The 17,138-nt window shown below is 42.6% G+C and overlaps 1 protein-coding gene across 1 annotated transcript in view; it reads right to left on the bottom strand.

The window, feature by feature from the left end:
* DMBT1 (deleted in malignant brain tumors 1) overlaps positions 1-17,138 on the bottom strand; it is a gene marked incomplete at its 3' end in the record, with an annotated part of 83,895 nt that overhangs the window by 41,510 nt on the left and 25,247 nt on the right. The window contains exons 32-46 of the mRNA XM_084525505.1: positions 17,000-17,041; positions 16,089-16,400; positions 15,786-15,827; positions 14,314-14,625; positions 14,141-14,182; positions 12,294-12,605; positions 11,990-12,034; positions 10,985-11,138; positions 10,567-10,775; positions 9,764-9,936; positions 8,795-9,183; positions 6,641-6,918; positions 5,818-5,988; positions 4,581-4,682; positions 166-207 (exon numbers count right to left, since the gene is read on the bottom strand). Of these exons, the coding sequence (XP_084381631.1) occupies positions 166-207; positions 4,581-4,682; positions 5,818-5,988; positions 6,641-6,918; positions 8,795-9,183; positions 9,764-9,936; positions 10,567-10,775; positions 10,985-11,138; positions 11,990-12,034; positions 12,294-12,605; positions 14,141-14,182; positions 14,314-14,625; positions 15,786-15,827; positions 16,089-16,400; positions 17,000-17,041 (2,625 nt within the window). The remainder of the gene's footprint in view (positions 1-165; positions 208-4,580; positions 4,683-5,817; positions 5,989-6,640; positions 6,919-8,794; positions 9,184-9,763; positions 9,937-10,566; positions 10,776-10,984; positions 11,139-11,989; positions 12,035-12,293; positions 12,606-14,140; positions 14,183-14,313; positions 14,626-15,785; positions 15,828-16,088; positions 16,401-16,999; positions 17,042-17,138) is intronic.

Genomic DNA, 17,138 nt, shown 5'->3' with positions numbered 1-17,138 from the left:
GAATCCTACAGGAATTTAGGAAGTTTGGAAGAAATATCAGTGTGCTACTTTGTTTAAATGATGTCAGAATAAGACCAAATGAATTCTCCAGGAAAAAATAAATAAATAAATAAATAAAATAAAAATAAACTAGAGAACTTTTGAGAAAACAATAGCCATTCTTACCTTTTCTCCTTGATTTATGTGATTTAATTGGGATTTGTCTTCCTGTAAAATTTTTTAAGAGAATTTTAAAGACCTAAGGTCCACACATCGCAAACAAATCCTGTAGTTTTTAAGAGTAATCTTACCAGAATAATTCTGCAAAGTGTTCAAAAGACTGGACAACGAACTCAATGGGATTATAAAAGTTTCATTAGGAGACCACTGGCTTTTACTTTCTTAAATACCTATAAAATTGTATCAGAGTTAGAAATAAATACTCAATAACCTTGCATGAGTACACCTGATATCTGCTGTTACAATGCATTCGTTCAAATAAAACCCATCTGTTTTTCAGTTTGATTAATCTTTTTCATAATTTAAACATTCTGCATAACCACATGAAAATACCAATTTTAAAAATTCATTTTTGGTGAAGAAATTTATTACAGACTTTACCACTAAGTCTAAGTAAGTCACCACATAAATGTTAGTGTAACTTAAGATCTACAGTATTTACACTTTGGAAATCAAAATATGCATGCTGCATATGTCATCCTTTGCATGTCTGCCAAATAGATATTTAGCTTGTTATTAAACTCTGAATAAGTCATCCAAAGCAAAAGGATTCTGCAGAATTACCAGCTCCAGGATTCCTCACTGCATCTAATTCATTGTCAAGACAGTATCCAAAATAACATTTCCCTATTTGTATGCATTTAACTGCCAGTTCAAAGCAAGAAGCTACAAATCTGCTCCTTGACTTATATCGAAATTGTTTCTTCAAGTACTTACTTGAAGATGCACATTTTTAGACTATACTTGTAGAATTTTTGAGAATTGGAACAGCAAACCTGGGAAAAAAGTCACGTACTGTGCCCAGGGGACAGAGGCAGGGGCTGGGAAATGAAGCCAAAATGGAGAGAAGGACTACAACAGCAAGAGTAGGATGGCAAGCAGAGGACAGATGAGGAAAACTGGATGAGGTGGATGATGGCAACATAAATTAACATAATGATCCTTAAATAGGAAGTTAGAAAAATTATCTGTAGTTATTCTAGGATTTACACTTACTTAGCTCAAAACCATCTAAGTCACTTAGGAGATAGAAACTATCATGTAAGAAAAAAGACAATGACAAGAAGAAAGTTGAATGAAAATCATTTCATGTCTTTGATTATTTTTGTCTGTCACTCATTTATCCACAGTGATAGATTATGAAAATTAAGCTCATTATATTTCACTGAACGGTATGTCAAAGAACATTCAAATAATGCAAGCAATATTTTATTCATAGTGTATGTATGCATACATATACTCTGGAATAATTATACATTTTAGTGAAAAACAAATCTGTTCTTCCATAATTCTTAGATCAAATTTCTGTAACTGGAAGAATCACTCATGTATAACATACTCATAGACACAATTCTAGCAAGGATTCAAGGCACTAAGACATGAGCTATCCCTCAATTAAATGTTTTAAATCATTATTATCATTTACACTGATTAAGCACAGTTTCATTCTACTAAAACTCTTAATTTCTCATTTAATTTAATTTCACCTTTAATCTTTTGCCCTAACTGATACCAGCATGAATGCCATTTCTATTTATGGAATCAACAGTCCTTATATTTTATTTTCTATGCCAGTTATATCTATAAAATCAGCAGTCTTTATATTTTATTTTCTATGCGCCCTGGAACAAATCTAAGTGCTTTACCTGATCTGGCCTCCAGAACTGCTGGGCCAAAAAAGAGTAGGCTCATCAATATCATAATGGTACCCATCTTATCAAGAGTTATTGATAGAAAGGACCATCAGAATTTATAGTCTCTATTTCTAAAGGGGAGTGGCTTTATTGGTCTCTTTTTCTACAGGAGGATGATAAAATAATCATGGTACTATGATCTGAAACAAAAATATGTTTGATTTGTTATTCAGTATTTTGTAACATCCTGGTTTCTGCATTAAGATAATATCTCAAGAGTAACATTTTCCACTGCCTGGAAGGAAATATTTATGCTACCATAGGTGTTACAATCATCTCATTGTACAAACAAAATGAGCTCTTATCCAAAGATACCTTGTTGGCTGATGAATCTCATATTTTTCTTTTATGGGAAGATTTCTTGGCAGGTCTGCGGAAGGTAGTGGGAGCTTAAAATTGAAACATGCTTCCTCCAGCAAAGTAGTTAGAGAACTTCATAACTTGGTTCCAGCTAGTAAGACAAGCTAGCCATGAATGAGAGCCATGAATGTCTTACAGCTTTGGCATACTTCAAAAATAGTAAGATAACACCATGTTCAAGCATGACTGGGGGGTCTCTGAACATAACCCATGAGAACAGTGGCTGTTACTGAACGCAACGTGATGACCAAGAGACACCTAATGAAAATACTTTGGTCTATCAAAATTGCTAGCTACACCACAACATCAATGCTTCTGCCATCAGCAATAGATCCAACAAGAGGGTTAAGGTTGCCACTGGAAGGGAGCCACTGGTGCTCTCTAGAAGCCCTTGGAGAGGCAACATGGTGGAGACAAGAAGAAAGGAGAGAGGGAAATTAGTGGTCATGGGCTGAGCTACCAGTCCAGGACATGGGGAAAGAGAGTTGATACAAGGAGAAGCAGACCTCAGAGATGCATGAAACCTTGCTTGCTAGTTTACATGATTGGGAACCTCATCCATAAGCAGAGAGGATCTCATACCATAGTGTGCGATACTATGTGGGCAACTATAGTTTGCCATACTATGTGGGCAACTTGCTCCGGACAATTAGAGAGACTGACCCAAGCCTTATAAGCAAATCTTTGAGACATCTGAAGAATCTTTGCAGCTGAAGTGAACACATGCAGCCCCAATATTAACCTATTCCTTTCTGACATGTTAAGTTCAAGTCAAAACTCATACACTGTTCACTGTGGAACTTAGATGGCAAGAAACTGTCAAGAGAATAAGGATCAACAGATAACTTTTTGTGAAAGCCAGGCAGAAAAATCAGTGGATTCTATGTATATTTAGGTAAATTACATAGGTTGCAACTTAAATCTGTTCTTAATTTTCCTTTTATCTTTTGAACCATTAAATGAAAAAAAAAAAAAGATTCAGATCTAAGAATTTCTGTTAATATATTCCTTGTTTAATTTTGCACAGGGACAATTACTTCTCTGTTCTTTGCAGAATGAATCCAAAGCTTTTCCATAGCATAAAATAATGCTTATTTCTCACTCATAATTCTTTTGCCAGCGTGGCTACTTTCCTGTTTTCCTATTTTAATTATTTTCTATTTTAACTCTTTTCCTGTTTTAACTATTTTAAGATAAAAGGCTGATGACTATCCTAAGATTGCAGAGCCAAAATATTGTTCTTCATCTGATTCTTACTTCTACGGCCACCATGGCTTGGATGGCATTACCAGGAGTCAAAATCTGTGGCACAATTCTTGTCATATACAAATTTATTGCATCCATGGACAGTCATCAAGGAAGAATATTGAAGTCAAGGAGCCCAACAGAATGACCGAGAAGGTCTTTCCACAAAGGCCAGCATTATTGGAATGGAAGAAGGAAGTGCAAAACACAAGAGGCCAAATATAATGTTGGAAGCCTTGAAAGCAAACGTAAATGAAGGGTAAATATATTTATTCTTTATCCAAATAACCACATTTGTACTTGAATGAGGAAATGTACCCAAGACTTCGTATTCACTATTCATATTCTTCTGGTTTTGACAACTTGGCAAGAAGCAGAAAAAATACAGTATATTGGCTGACCAATCAAACACTGCAATCAGTGAAGCAAGAAAAAATGATGGATAGCAATTCTTCTCCAAACTCTTGCAATAACTGAAAAGGCAGGGGAGGAAGGGGAAAAAAACAAATGATTCCCAGATGGCTCAAATGGAAAAAATACCCATGTAGCTGTCCAGGTAAAGGAACAGCACAGATTACTTATTTCTCAGTACATTCTTCACTAATTAATTCTTTGCTACAAATGTCAAAGATCTACATATTTCTAGAGATCTTAATTATCAAGCAATCTGCGCAGTAGGAGTAGATAAATGTAATGTTCATATTAAATTGAATTAATTAATGCAAATAACACACAAAGCATGTTTTCGTCCTTCCCATTGGTCTCTTAGGTCTCTTGTAATAATGCATATTTTCTCTGTAGGACCTGTAGGACTTTTCTGGCAGCTTGAAATGTTTTTTTTTTTTTTTTTTTTTTTTTTCAGCACATTAGTCTGTGAAAGAAGATCCATTAAGCTTTGAAAACACTTTCAGTTCTGCTGCCTATTTCTGCAGGAGACTTCTGCAGACATACTGACTTTTGTGAGGTTCAGATGAAAGCCATTGAAAGGACACAGAAGACTAATCAGCTTTCATTCATGACTACCCAAAAACCATCTACAATGGAATGAGGGTATCCACAGACTTCTGCACAAAGGAACAACAGTCTGAATGCTCAAGTTAGGATCCAGTGAGGTGGCGTAGTTGAATTTATTGGGTTTCTTGATGGCCTCTTGGGCTCTGTTGCCTGTGTCACGTGAAAAGTGTCATTATAAATCCGTTTGCATTGGTTTAATAGTGAAGAGGCAAGCAGATCAAAACCATCTATAGGTGAGTCAAATCAACTGGATTTACCACTAGAAGAGCTCCTGAATGTGGTGGGACAGGAGGGATGGTTCTTAGCGGAGGGGCCTTTTTCTAAGCACGTTTACTTTAGAACATGACCTTTTTTATAATACAGGCTAAAGTGATTATTCCCACTGAGCTGCCCACATCCTCCACATCAGGACAGGATGTTACACTGGAATATAGGTCACTACCTGGTCTCTGGTCCACCTCAAGCATAGTACATTATGTTGCTCCCAACATTCATCTTTCACAGCTCAAAAGAAAATAGGAAAGTCTGAAGAGGTGCATTTCTCAATCGAACACCAGTGACCTTTCCACCATGGTGAGTGAGTTCTTCCAAGGAGGTTCTTCCTTTATTGCTGTTTTTATTGTGTTTTCACATGGGGATAGGAGATCGGTGACACTTCCTTATGGTAACTTACGTACACTCTCTCTTCCACCCACCACTACAGGTTTAGAAATGCGTAAGAACGAGAACACGTATCATTGCTTGGTAAATTCACTTTGTAAGAAATCATGTTCTTCAATCTGAAAATGTTTGAGCTCCCTGCTAAAACACACAGGCGGCGCATTTGCAAATACACAAAATATTGCTCTAAATTTTTTTTTTCTCTTTTGTTTTTATTAATTACACGTTTACATAGCAGGTTTGATCTTATTCTATACGAAGGCTCAGAAACGGTCTACATTTTCTCAGAGAAACACCTAAATGTGAAGAACCATGTCCCTCAAAACAGGGAAGGTTGTACTGGAGCAATTCCTTACGTGCAAAGTGTATATTTTTGCTTATGGCTGATTACGGAGATACTTTTACCCAAAATAAATATTTTTCTTGGATTAGTCTCCAGAGTATCTCATATCAGTAAGACACTACCATATGCTTTATATGCATATAAGCACGGCAAAAGAAATCACTTCTTTCTCAAGCCACCCAAATCAGTCTCTTGAGACAGACTCTCAAAGTAGGAGCTCAGCTGAGATGCGCTGTAATGTTCAAATTGCACCCTCCACCAGCAGATGTTTGGTCACCTCTCACATTATCTGGTACGGGGTGGGTTCCTGCAGTTTGCGCTTCAGAAGAAATCCTCCCACAGTGAGGATGGCAGCTGCCAGCACCACGGCAGTCACAGCCAGAGGAACATGAGAGCTGGCAGCAGGCGCTGAGCTCTCAGACTCCCCTCTCTCCTGGGTGTTAGAGGCCAGATCTGTGCACAAGAGAGCAAACAGAGTGGTTTGCATTTTCTTACTGAGCTGGTTAATCTCAAAGTCAGTGAAGCAAAGAGAAATTGATATAAAATGCTGCAATGTGGATCTGATCAGAAAATAAATTGCTTTATCACACATTGTTTAACAAATGATCCTGTGGCCGTACCAAACAAGTAAAGATTACGGCAAGAAATGATAAAGCAACTAAGAATTTATAATGATTACACTTTAAGACCATAAGATGCTATTTCCTGACAGTAGAAACACCAGCTATAGGACACTGGGAAACATTTTCAAGGGGACCTATAGATTGTTCACTAATAAATAAGAAATGTGCAAATCAGGCAGGGACAGCATTGAAAATTTAATACAGATCCTGCAGGTAGATGGATTACATCTCATTTCTCTTCCAGAACTTAATCAATTGCCATTTGACACATGCAGAATAAATAGTTGATCTAAGATAAAAAGGAAACAGTCTGTAAACATTATGAAAAATTTTATATCCACTATGAAAAAAAAAATCACCCATAATAATTATAGAAGGGTTGTGAATAAACCAGCAAAGGCATATTTCAGAACTAGATTTCTGAACTGATATGCACAGCAACATGGAGAGTCCTGCATTAAATACAAGTGGAAGTTATTTACCAATACCAGCATTTCTGTTCTCAGCGGGAGCCTCCTGAAGCTGGATAGGTCCAACAATAACACTCATTTTTTCCTGTGAAGATCCTGCATTCCTCTTGAACCTGTTAACACAGCCTTGATAGCAGCGGGAAGAATAGTCATCGTGCCTGCACACCACCAGCTCACACTGCAGGAAGACTGATGGGTATCGTCCAACAAATGAAAATGCATTAAAGGCAAACCGACTGACACTTCTGTCTGGTGAATAGTAAGAAGAATAGGTAGAATCTTTGACACACCTAGAGAGAAATATGAAAGTAACAGATTAGTTGTCTTAAACAGAAACACTATTACACTGTTTCTGTGCAATATGCTTCAGGTTCAGATATAAAACCAGAAGGTAAGAGTATAAGGGAACTCAAAAGGATTTTTAACAAAAGTATGTTTTTAGCAAGAGAAAATAAAAGGCAAAAATATGTAGCAGTGCTAGTGATTTCAATCAAAATATATACGTTTCATAACTCAACAAAGTTCTTGTAAACATGAATAGCTGAAAAATAACTAGTAGTTCTGCTGCCTTCTGTGTTTAAGGTACAGGTGAGGATCTGTTCTGCAGTTGCTAACAGGGTTACCTGCAGGTTGTTGCAGAAGAAGAAAGGGCCTATTTCTACTCTGGAAGAACAAAACTTATTCTGATACACACCATCATAGACAAGCAATAGACTCTCTAGTCCTTCGGTGTTTGTAGAGTACTGTGCTCAACACCTGTCCCAACTGTACCTTGCTCAGCACTTGTCCCAACACTTGACAGATGTGAAACATTTCCACATTTCACAGAGCAAGTTGTTATGTTAACTTTCTTGTCACTGAGTTTCTCTTCCTATCAGTGACTAGCCTTTGCAGTTACCCAAACTAGATCTTGGTCATTCCAGATAAATTTAACAACCGTGAAATGATTCACCCACAGTTGTTACCCCAGAATATTTCAAAGTTGTCATTAGTTACTTTTTTAATCTCCATAAATATTTCACTGTGCTCATTTGCCTAACAAAAACCTTACAGTTTTCACAGCTTATTTTAGACTGCAAGATATCCCAACACCCATATTTATAGATGGATATTATTGATTTAAAAGTCAGTCAATATATTTCCCTTTGACACAGTTCCATAATATATGAACAAAAACTAACTGGAAAAGTCTATTTGCTCCATCTCCTGTGAGAGTGTCCTGCTCACAAGGCTTAAAGAATATGTATTTTTACAAATAAAAAGAAAAATCAAAAGAAATACCAAAAAGAGGAAAACCTCTCTCAGATTCACATTATGTGTGAAAAGGAAGCCATTCACTTGGCAGGCAATAGACACTGGGACATTTAAGCCTGATACACGCTGTAATGTTCCAGCCTAGTGGTAGGTTACTACACTCCTACCTTGCTGAGGTTACCAATATCAACACCCTCCCAGGAGGCAGAAAGATTCAAATCCTACCAAGCACAGGAGGGAAATAAATAAGCATACACCTATCCTTCCTAGAAGAAAATGGGACTCCAAGAGTCACACTTTTATGCTTCTATCTCTTTGTCTGTTTTGCATTCCTTACAAGAGACACGACTGTTTTATCAAAAGTCACACTTTGTAGCAAATCAAGCAAAATGTCCTAGATGTTTGAAATAGCAAGAAAAGTCTAAGGAATTTGCTTTCTTTTTGAACAGACTATGTTGTGTTCTAGTTATCATTATCTGGCTATCATTAACACTATTTGAATAACATTGTTGCTAAACAGCATAACAGAAGGCTCCCGTGAGCCTTCCAATACCTAAAGGGGCCTACAGGAAAGCTGGGGAGAAACTTTTTGTCAGGGAATACAATGATAGGACAATGGGTAATGGCTTTAAACTAGAAGAGGGTATATTTAGATTAGATATAAGGAGGAAATTCTTCACTCGTCTATGTCAGAAACAAGTTCAGACCTCAGTGCTTTACTACAAATTCTGAACAGAATTTCAATTGTCATATTTAATTTTATTCAGGCTTTGCCAGAAAGTCTTTCTTAGAAGTATATTTGTACTGAGAATTGCAACCAATGTATACTGGCACTAAATTACTTCTTTCATAAATGAAGCATTTTAAGAACTGTGTACACAGATTTAAAATAATTCCTAAGAAAATTCTTACCCACTTCTGATTAATTCATAGTTCAGTGTTGTAAAATTATTAGGATCAGGTGATGCCACACATGTATCCACGAACAACACCAGGTTTGGGTCAGAGCTGTAAAGAGAAGCTTGAAGGTACAAAACCTGATTCAGGTCAACGTAGTAAGGAAAGTCATGCACTGGCCACAGGAACGATGAGGAATTGTAGAACGTCAGGTTCACATCATATCTACCGTATTGGGTTTCAGCGACATTAACAACGTCATCAGCAATGTACATTACTTGCACCCAGGTGTTCTGGAGCATTTTGCAGTTAATGTGCAACTGAAGATCCTTTTGCCTCTTGATGATGGAACCAGAAACAGAGGCTTTTATCACATTGGAATAGGTGATCGTTTCATTGTCACCCTGTTCAACACATTAGATAAGAGCAAAATTAATACATGTAGTCATGTTCACACTGTGTAGTATAAACTTATGTATGTGACAGGTCTCATATTATTCAGAAAGAACATGCCACAGAATCACATAATCACAGAATGGTTGAGGTTGGAATGGATGTCTGGAGATCATCTAGTCCAACCCACCTGCTCAAGCAGAGTCACCTAAAGAACATTGGACAGGATCACTCCACCACCTCTCTGGGCAACCTCTTTCAGTGCTCTGTCACCTTCACAGTAAAGATATTTTTCCTCATATGTCATACACAAAAACCCAAGGCATCCTGGATGGGATTGTTTGCTCAACTCTATCCTACATTTTCTTCTCTAGAACATCACTCTGAAATAGATACAGAGACTACCTAATACTTGGGAAGGACACGTAGGAATGTTTAACAGACCCTAGCCTCCCAAAATGCATGATTATTTTCTGTGTTTTGAATACCATTGGACCACAATGCCCCTTGTGATTCTTGACAGTTTTCCAAATGTCTATCAAATTTCTATGCCCAGGCCTGGAGACCTCTCAAGAATACATCAACACCCACCTGTCTACGTGTACCACAGCTGTTGTATGGAATGTTGAATATAACCTGAGTCGATGTAATTGTTGGTCTACAAGAAGGATCAGACAAGCTGATGCTCCATGCTGGGTAGCCTTGTGACTGGAGATAGCTTGTCTGTATAACTGCATGCATGTATGTTGGCAAGCATACAAGGGCTAGTGAAGAAAATATGAATTATTAGTGAATTCAGGTAATTGATAATGCTTACATGTTAAAACTTCACCAAATGCAAAAGCTACTACCGTTTAGGGGAGAGAGTTTATAAACCAGAACACTTATTTTTACACCTTACACTTAGATATGAATAGTCTCTTACAAACCTCAGAAGCCTGAGGTTTCTGAGGCTTCAATTTTGCCTTCATCGATAGATAAATGGTGTTGATATGGTGTAGGTAATAGCTCTGCTTGGAAAAGTTGGAGTAGAAAAATTCCAGATAGTCTTTCTAACCAATATTTCTATGATTCTATGAAAATTTGTCCACAAGGATAAAAAAAAGAAAAAAAAAAAAGAGTGCAAGTAATGAGGTGATAAGAAGAAAGATAAGTTTAGACTGACCATCACAGAAAACATCTAAGGACAACTAATTACATAATTGAAGGTTTTTTAAAGTAAAAAGTAATTGTTTTATTAAAGTGATCAGTCAGTAGCTATTTATGAAATTAAAGAAGGAATATCATCTTTGTGGGAGTGGCTCAACAATGTTAACAAATAATTATCTGGCAAATAAAATCAGGGTATAAAAGCCTTTTAGCAAAGAAAACATTATTAAGCGAAGGAAACTTACTGGTATTCTGATCTGCTGGAAAAGAATGATATTCAGCATAAAACCCTCTACTTGAATATCTAGAGTCACTGTGAAATCTGATGGTCATTAGGTTTGAGGATGATGTGTAGGCAACATTATAACCAGAACAAATTCTTTGAAGCAGAGGAGAAGTATTGGGTGGCCCATCATAGATCTCAATATAATCGTTCTGGCATCCACCTTGCAACCTGAGGAAACAACATGAATATAGGGTAAACACATTCGGTAAACTTCAGTTTGTAAGTGCTGAACAAACAATAAATAAGATACTGCGCTCACACCATTTCCAAATAATATTTAAAATTTCTTTATAAGTTTTGGAAATACGCTTGGGAACTGTGCTTTCAGTTGAGATTTGGGCCCTATTTATTGCCCAAGCAACAAGAAATTTACTTACTGAATGCTTCTAAATGTGAGTGCAATGCGGAAATTATTCATCACTTGTATTTCCCACAAACAATTTGCATTATCTGGATAATTTGAAGGATAAAGAGGACTCTGAATTGTTCCGGAGGATCTTGACAATAATCCACCACAAAAATATTTTCTAGCTGAAAAACAAACAAACAAACAAACAAAAGTAATACAGATGTGATTCACACAGATTTGCCTACGAACAAATAAATACACATTTTATGTACCCAAGCCATAGCAACAACTGGTAAAGTCTCTAGAGAAACTGGATGGATATGCTCTTGTAACTGAGACTACAAGGGTGATTTAATCAAAGTATTCTGACTCTTCTGTGGTACTTTGAAGTTGGTGGACTTAAGACATATATGTGTACAAGAGACAGAAAGAGACACTGGCCCAAATAATATAAGGTATAGAAAAGATCAGAAACAAAATCAACAGAGGCTGAAATTTATCGCCAAAAGAAACTGAGTCATAGAAGAGCAGTGTGTGGGATTCAAGAATAAAAAATAATTAATTATATAGAATAAATTAAAGCATGCAATTCCTACAATTCCAGTCTATGCATTAGTAACTAACACAAAACAAAATACATGCAGAGGAAAATAGTGAAAAATGCAAACACACATAGAGTAATTAAAACTGGAATAAGAACAGAGTTTGAGGTATTTATTCAACCACCAAACTGGGCTATTAAAAAGTGTAGTCCAAAATCACAAGGGAGGAGTATTGTCCCTGAAGAGATACGTGTTGAGAAACAAAGCAAAATTTCTTGTGAAGATTTCCAATCTCCATGCCTGCAAGCAAGGAACACGACAGCCCCAGGGGCAGCACCATGCCCTGCCCGGGTGCGTGCAGCTCCAAGAACTGCCTCCTGCCCATCCAAGCCAGGCACTGGGCAGTGTCAGACCGCCAAGCTGCTTGGGCTGCTAACCAGTGCTGCCCGAAAAGAATGCACAGAAAGGAGCCACAGGAAATACAGATGTACCTGGAGTTGTGGTGGGATATGGGCTCGCCGTGGAATTTATAGCTCCTGAGGAAGAAAGAGAAAGAAGCAAGTGAGGGACTATGGGAGGAAGGAGACTGACCAGGTTTTCTACCAAAAATGATGAATTTGCTGCTGCCTGGTCGTGCTGGCAATGCAGAGCATGGGGGTCTCAGCACAGGCATCCAGCATGGGAACAGAGTAGAAAAAGAAATGGAAAATGTGGCTCCGAACCATCTCCATGTTAGGCAAAGTAGGGGCAATTTATGAAAACACAATGTGATTTATGGACGAAAACCAATGGTACCTGAACAGATAACACCTGCGTCTTCATAGTGCCCACAATTGTGGACGCCCCAGCCAGAGCTCCTGCACTCAAACAGGGAGGACTCACTCCCGGTGCACTGCACATCGTCCAGGTAAATGCTGCCACTGCCTTGTCCAAAATAAGCACTTCCCACTGCAGAAACAGCGTAGCCGCATCCCAGCTGCCTGCACACAACCTGGGCATCACTGAGGTCCCAGCCGTCATCACACACCGTGCCCCAGCTCCCATAGTGGTTGATCTCAATGCGTCCCTCACACCGGTTACTGCCATTCACCAAGCTCAGCGAGCCACCTGGGAAAGCAGGGGAGAAGGAAAACGTGGGAAAAGCTGCTGGCACACAGGCACCTGCCCTCACCGTTGCATTTCATCCCCACACCACTTTCAGGCCACCAGGATCACCACACTCTGCTCTATTAGACTGTGCCTTTTACAGAATCAGAGAATCGCAAAATGGTTTGGGTTGTCAGGGACCCTAAAGACCATCTCATTACAACTCCCACACCATGGCCAGGGACACCTTTCACCAGACCCCAAAGCCCCATCCAGCCTGGCCTTGAACACTTCCAGGGATGGGCCATCCACAACTTCTCTGGGCAACCTATGCCAGGGACTCACCACCCTCCAAGGGAAGAATTTCCTCCTTATATCTAATCTAAATCTACCCTCTTGTAGTTTAAAGCTGTTACCCCTTCTATCACCTCTTCTACAACCTGACAAAGAGTCCCTCCCCAGCTTTCCTGCATCACTCCTTAGTGCTAGGTAGATAATGGAAGGCTGTAGTAAGGCCTCCCCGGAGCCATCTCTTCTTCAGGCTGAACAACCCCAACTCCCTCAGCCTGTCTTCACAGGAGAGATTCTCCAGCCCGTCTCCAGATCATCTCTTAGTGGCCCCTCTCTAGACTAGTTCTTGTACTTCGATATTCCTTCTTGCACTGGGGTCCCACAGCTGAACACAGGACTCTTGGTGGGGTCTCAGAAGAGCAGAGCAGAGGAGGAGAATCCCCTCGCTCACGCTGCTGTCTGTGCTGCTCCTGGTAAACCCAGGCTACAGTTGGCTTTCTGGGCCGCAGGCACGCATTGCTGTCTCATGTAGATGTTCTCATTCATCAGCAAAACTTCTCCTCACAGCTGCTCTCAATCTGTGCTCGGCCCAGCCTCTATTTGTGCTGGGTATTCCCTGATCCAGACACAGAACATAACACTTGGCCCTGTTGAACCCATGGAGGTTCACACAGGCCCACCTCTCAAGCATGCCCAGGTCCCTCTGGACAGCATCCTTTCCCTCCAACGTGTCGACCACATGGCATAGCTTAGTGATATCAGCAAATGTGCTGAGAGTGCACTCCATTTCACTGTCCACTTTCCCTTGGCTCGGCTCTCCCGTCCTTCTATTCTGTGACTCTCGTGCTCCTTCGAAAGGGATTGGGGGGGTTTGGTGGATGCAAGCTCAACGCGAGCCAGCAACGGGCCCCCATTGCCCACAGGGCCAGCCCTGATGTGGGGTGCACAAAGCACCACTGAGCTAGCCAGTTGGAAGGAGTGCTTGCCCCACTCTACTCAGCACATCTACGCCTGCACCTTGAGTCCTGTGTGCAGTTCTGGGCTCCAGGAAAGAAGGATACAAAAAGATTGCAGTCATTCCAACGGGGGCCGTAACAGCCCCAGGGGCATCACCATGCCCTGCCCTGGTGCGTGTGGCTCCCAGCACCGCCCTCCTGACCCTCCACACCTGGCACTGGGCAGCGTCAGACCGCCAAGCTGCTCGGGCTGCTAACCAGTGCTGCCTGAGAATGCGCAGAAAGGAGCCACGGGAGATGCAGACGTACCTGGAGTTGTGGTGGGAGTTGGGCTCGTCGTGGTTACTGCAGCTGCAGAGGAAGGAAGAGAGAGATGCAAGTGAGGGACTTAGAACAAGTGAGTTCCGAGCCTTCTCCACGTCAGGCACATAGGGGCAATTTATGAAAGCGCTCTGTGATTGATGGAGGAAAACCAACAGTACCTGAGCAGATAACACCTGCGTCTTCACTGTGCCCACAGTTGTGGACACCCCAGCCAGAGCTCCTGCACTCAAACAGGGAGGACTCATTCCCTGCGCACTGCACATCGTCCAGGTAAATGCTGCCACTGCCTTGTCCAAAATAAGCACTTCCCACTGCAGAAACAGCGTAGCCGCATCCCAGCTGCCTGCACACAACCTGGGCATCACTGAGGTCCCAGCCGTCATCACACACCGTGCCCCGGCTCCCATTCTGGTAGATCTCAATGCGTCCCTCACACCGGTTCCTGCCATTCACCAAGCTCAGCGAGCCACCTGGGAAAGCAGGGGAGAAGGAAAACGTGGGAAAAGCTGCTGGCACACAGGCACCTGCCCTCACCGTTGCACTTCATCACCACACCACTTTCAAGCCACCGGGATCAACACCCTCCACTCTATTCGAATCAGAGAATCAGTAAGCTTGGAAAAACCCTCCAAGATCATCTGCTCCAACCACCCCCTACCACCACTATCACCCACTAAACCATGTCCCCAAGCACCACGTCCAACCTCTCCTTGAACATCCCCAGGGATGGTGACGCCACCACCTCTCTGGGCAACCCATCCCAATGCCTGGCTGCTCTTCCTGAGGAGAAATGGCTCCTCATTTCCAACTTGAATCTCCCCTCATGGAACCTGAGCCCATTCCCTCTGGTCCTATCACTAGATACCTGTGAGAAGAGGCCGACCCCAGCTCCCCACACCTTCCTTTCAGGGAGCTGTAGAGAGCAATGCGGTCTCCTCTGAGCCTGTTCTCTCCAGACTGAACACCCCCAGTGCCCTCAGCCTCTCCCCATAGGACTTGTTTCCCAGGCCCTTCCCCAGCTTCATGGCCCTCCTCTGGACGCTCTCCAGGGCCTCGCTGTCCTTGTAGTGAGGGGCCCAAAGCTGAACCCAGCGCAGAGCACAGGGGGCGATCACCTCCCCGGCCCTGCTGGCTGCACCATCCCTGACACGAGCAGGGTGCCGCTGGCCTTGCCCACCTGGGCACACTGCCGGCTCGTGTTGAGGTGAGCACTGACCAGCTCCCCCAGCTCCTTTTTCATGCACAGCTTTCCAGCCCCTCTGCCCCAAGACTGTAGCGATGCACGGGGTTGCTGTGACCAATATGCAGGATCTGACACTTAGCCATGTTGAACCTCATCCCCTGGGGCTCTGCCCATCGATCCAACCTGACCAGGTCCCTCTGCAGGGACTTTCTACCTCCAGAAGATTGACACTTCCTCACAACTTGGCGTTGACTTAAAACCTACTGAGGGGGCACTTAATTCTCCCATACACATCATCAATTAAGATAGGAGAGAGAATAAGCCCCAACACGAAAGCCAGGGGAACACCACTCATGATGCCGGTGCAATCTGGACAGGGCATGGTGCAGCCCTGAGCTCTGAGTTCTCCGAGCCTGAAGAAAGGAGCCAGGGGAGATGCAGACGTACCTGGAGTTGCGGGACTTGGGGTTGTCGTCGTGGTTATTGCAGCTACAGAGGAAGGAAGAGAAAGAAGCAAGTGAGGGACTATGGGAGGAAGGCGCGTGACCAAGTTTGCTGCCAGCACTGGGGATGTCACTGCTGCCCTGTCACGCTGGCAATGTAGAGCGTGGGGATCTCAGCACGGGCATCCAGCATGGCAACAGAGCAAAATAGGAATGGGAAATGTAGCACTGAACCTTCTCCCCAACAGGCAATGTGGGGGCAATCTATGAAAGCATGACATGATTGATGGAGGAAAACCAACAGTACCTGAGCAGAGAACGCCTGCGTCTTCACTGTGTGCACAGTTGTGGACGCCCCAGCCAGAGCTCCTGCACTCAAACAGGGAGGACTCATTCCCGGTGCACTGCACATCGTCCAGGTAAATGCTGCCACTGCCTTGTCCAAAATAGGCACTTCCAAATGCAGAAACAGCGTAGCCGCATCCCAGCTGCCTGCACACAACCTGGGCATCATTGAGGTCCCAGCCGTCATCACACACCGTGCCCCGGCTCCCATTCTGGTAGATCTCAATGCGCCCCTCACACCGGTTCCTGCCGTTCACCAAGCTCAGCGAGCCACCTGGGAAAGCAGGGAACAAGGAAAACGTGGGAAAAGCTGCTGGCACACAGGCACCTGCCCTCACCATTGCATTTCAGCCCCACACCACTTTCAGGCCACCGCTATTGCCAACCTCCACGCTATTAGGCTCTGCTTTCGCCTGCCTCCGCTCTCCCATCCTTCTATTCTGTGACTCTCGTGCTCCTTCGAAAGGGATTGGGGGGGTTTGGTGGATGCAAGCTCAACGCGAGCCAGCAACGGGCCCCCATTGCCCACAGGGCCAGCCCTGATGTGGGGTGCACAAAGCACCACTGAGCTAGCCAGTTGGAAGGAGTGCTTGCCCCACTCTACTCAGCACATCTACGCCTGCACCTTGAGTCCTGTGTGCAGTTCTGGGCTCCAGGAAAGAAGGATACAAAAAGATTGCAGTCATTCCAACGGGGGCCGTAACAGCCCCAGGGGCATCACCATGCCCTGCCCTGGTGCGTGTGGCTCCCAGCACCGCCCTCCTGACCCTCCACACCTGGCACTGGGCAGCGTCAGACCGCCAAGCTGCTCGGGCTGCTAACCAGTGCTGCCTGAGAATGCGCAGAAAGGAGCCACGGGAGATGCAGACGTACCTGGAGTTGTGGTGGGAGTTGGGCTCGTCGTGGTTACTGCAGCTGCAGAGGAAGGAAGAGAGAGATGCAAGTGAGGGACTTAGAACAAGTGAGTTCCGAGCCTTCTCCACGTCAGGCACATAGGGGCAATTTATGAAAG

Source organism: Aythya ferina (assembly GCF_964211825.1).
Source record: "Aythya ferina genome assembly, chromosome: 7".
Taxonomy (NCBI): Eukaryota; Metazoa; Chordata; class Aves; order Anseriformes; family Anatidae; genus Aythya; species Aythya ferina.
The sequence above is the reverse complement of the archived record's forward strand: the minus strand, read 5'-3'. Positions and strand labels throughout refer to the sequence as shown.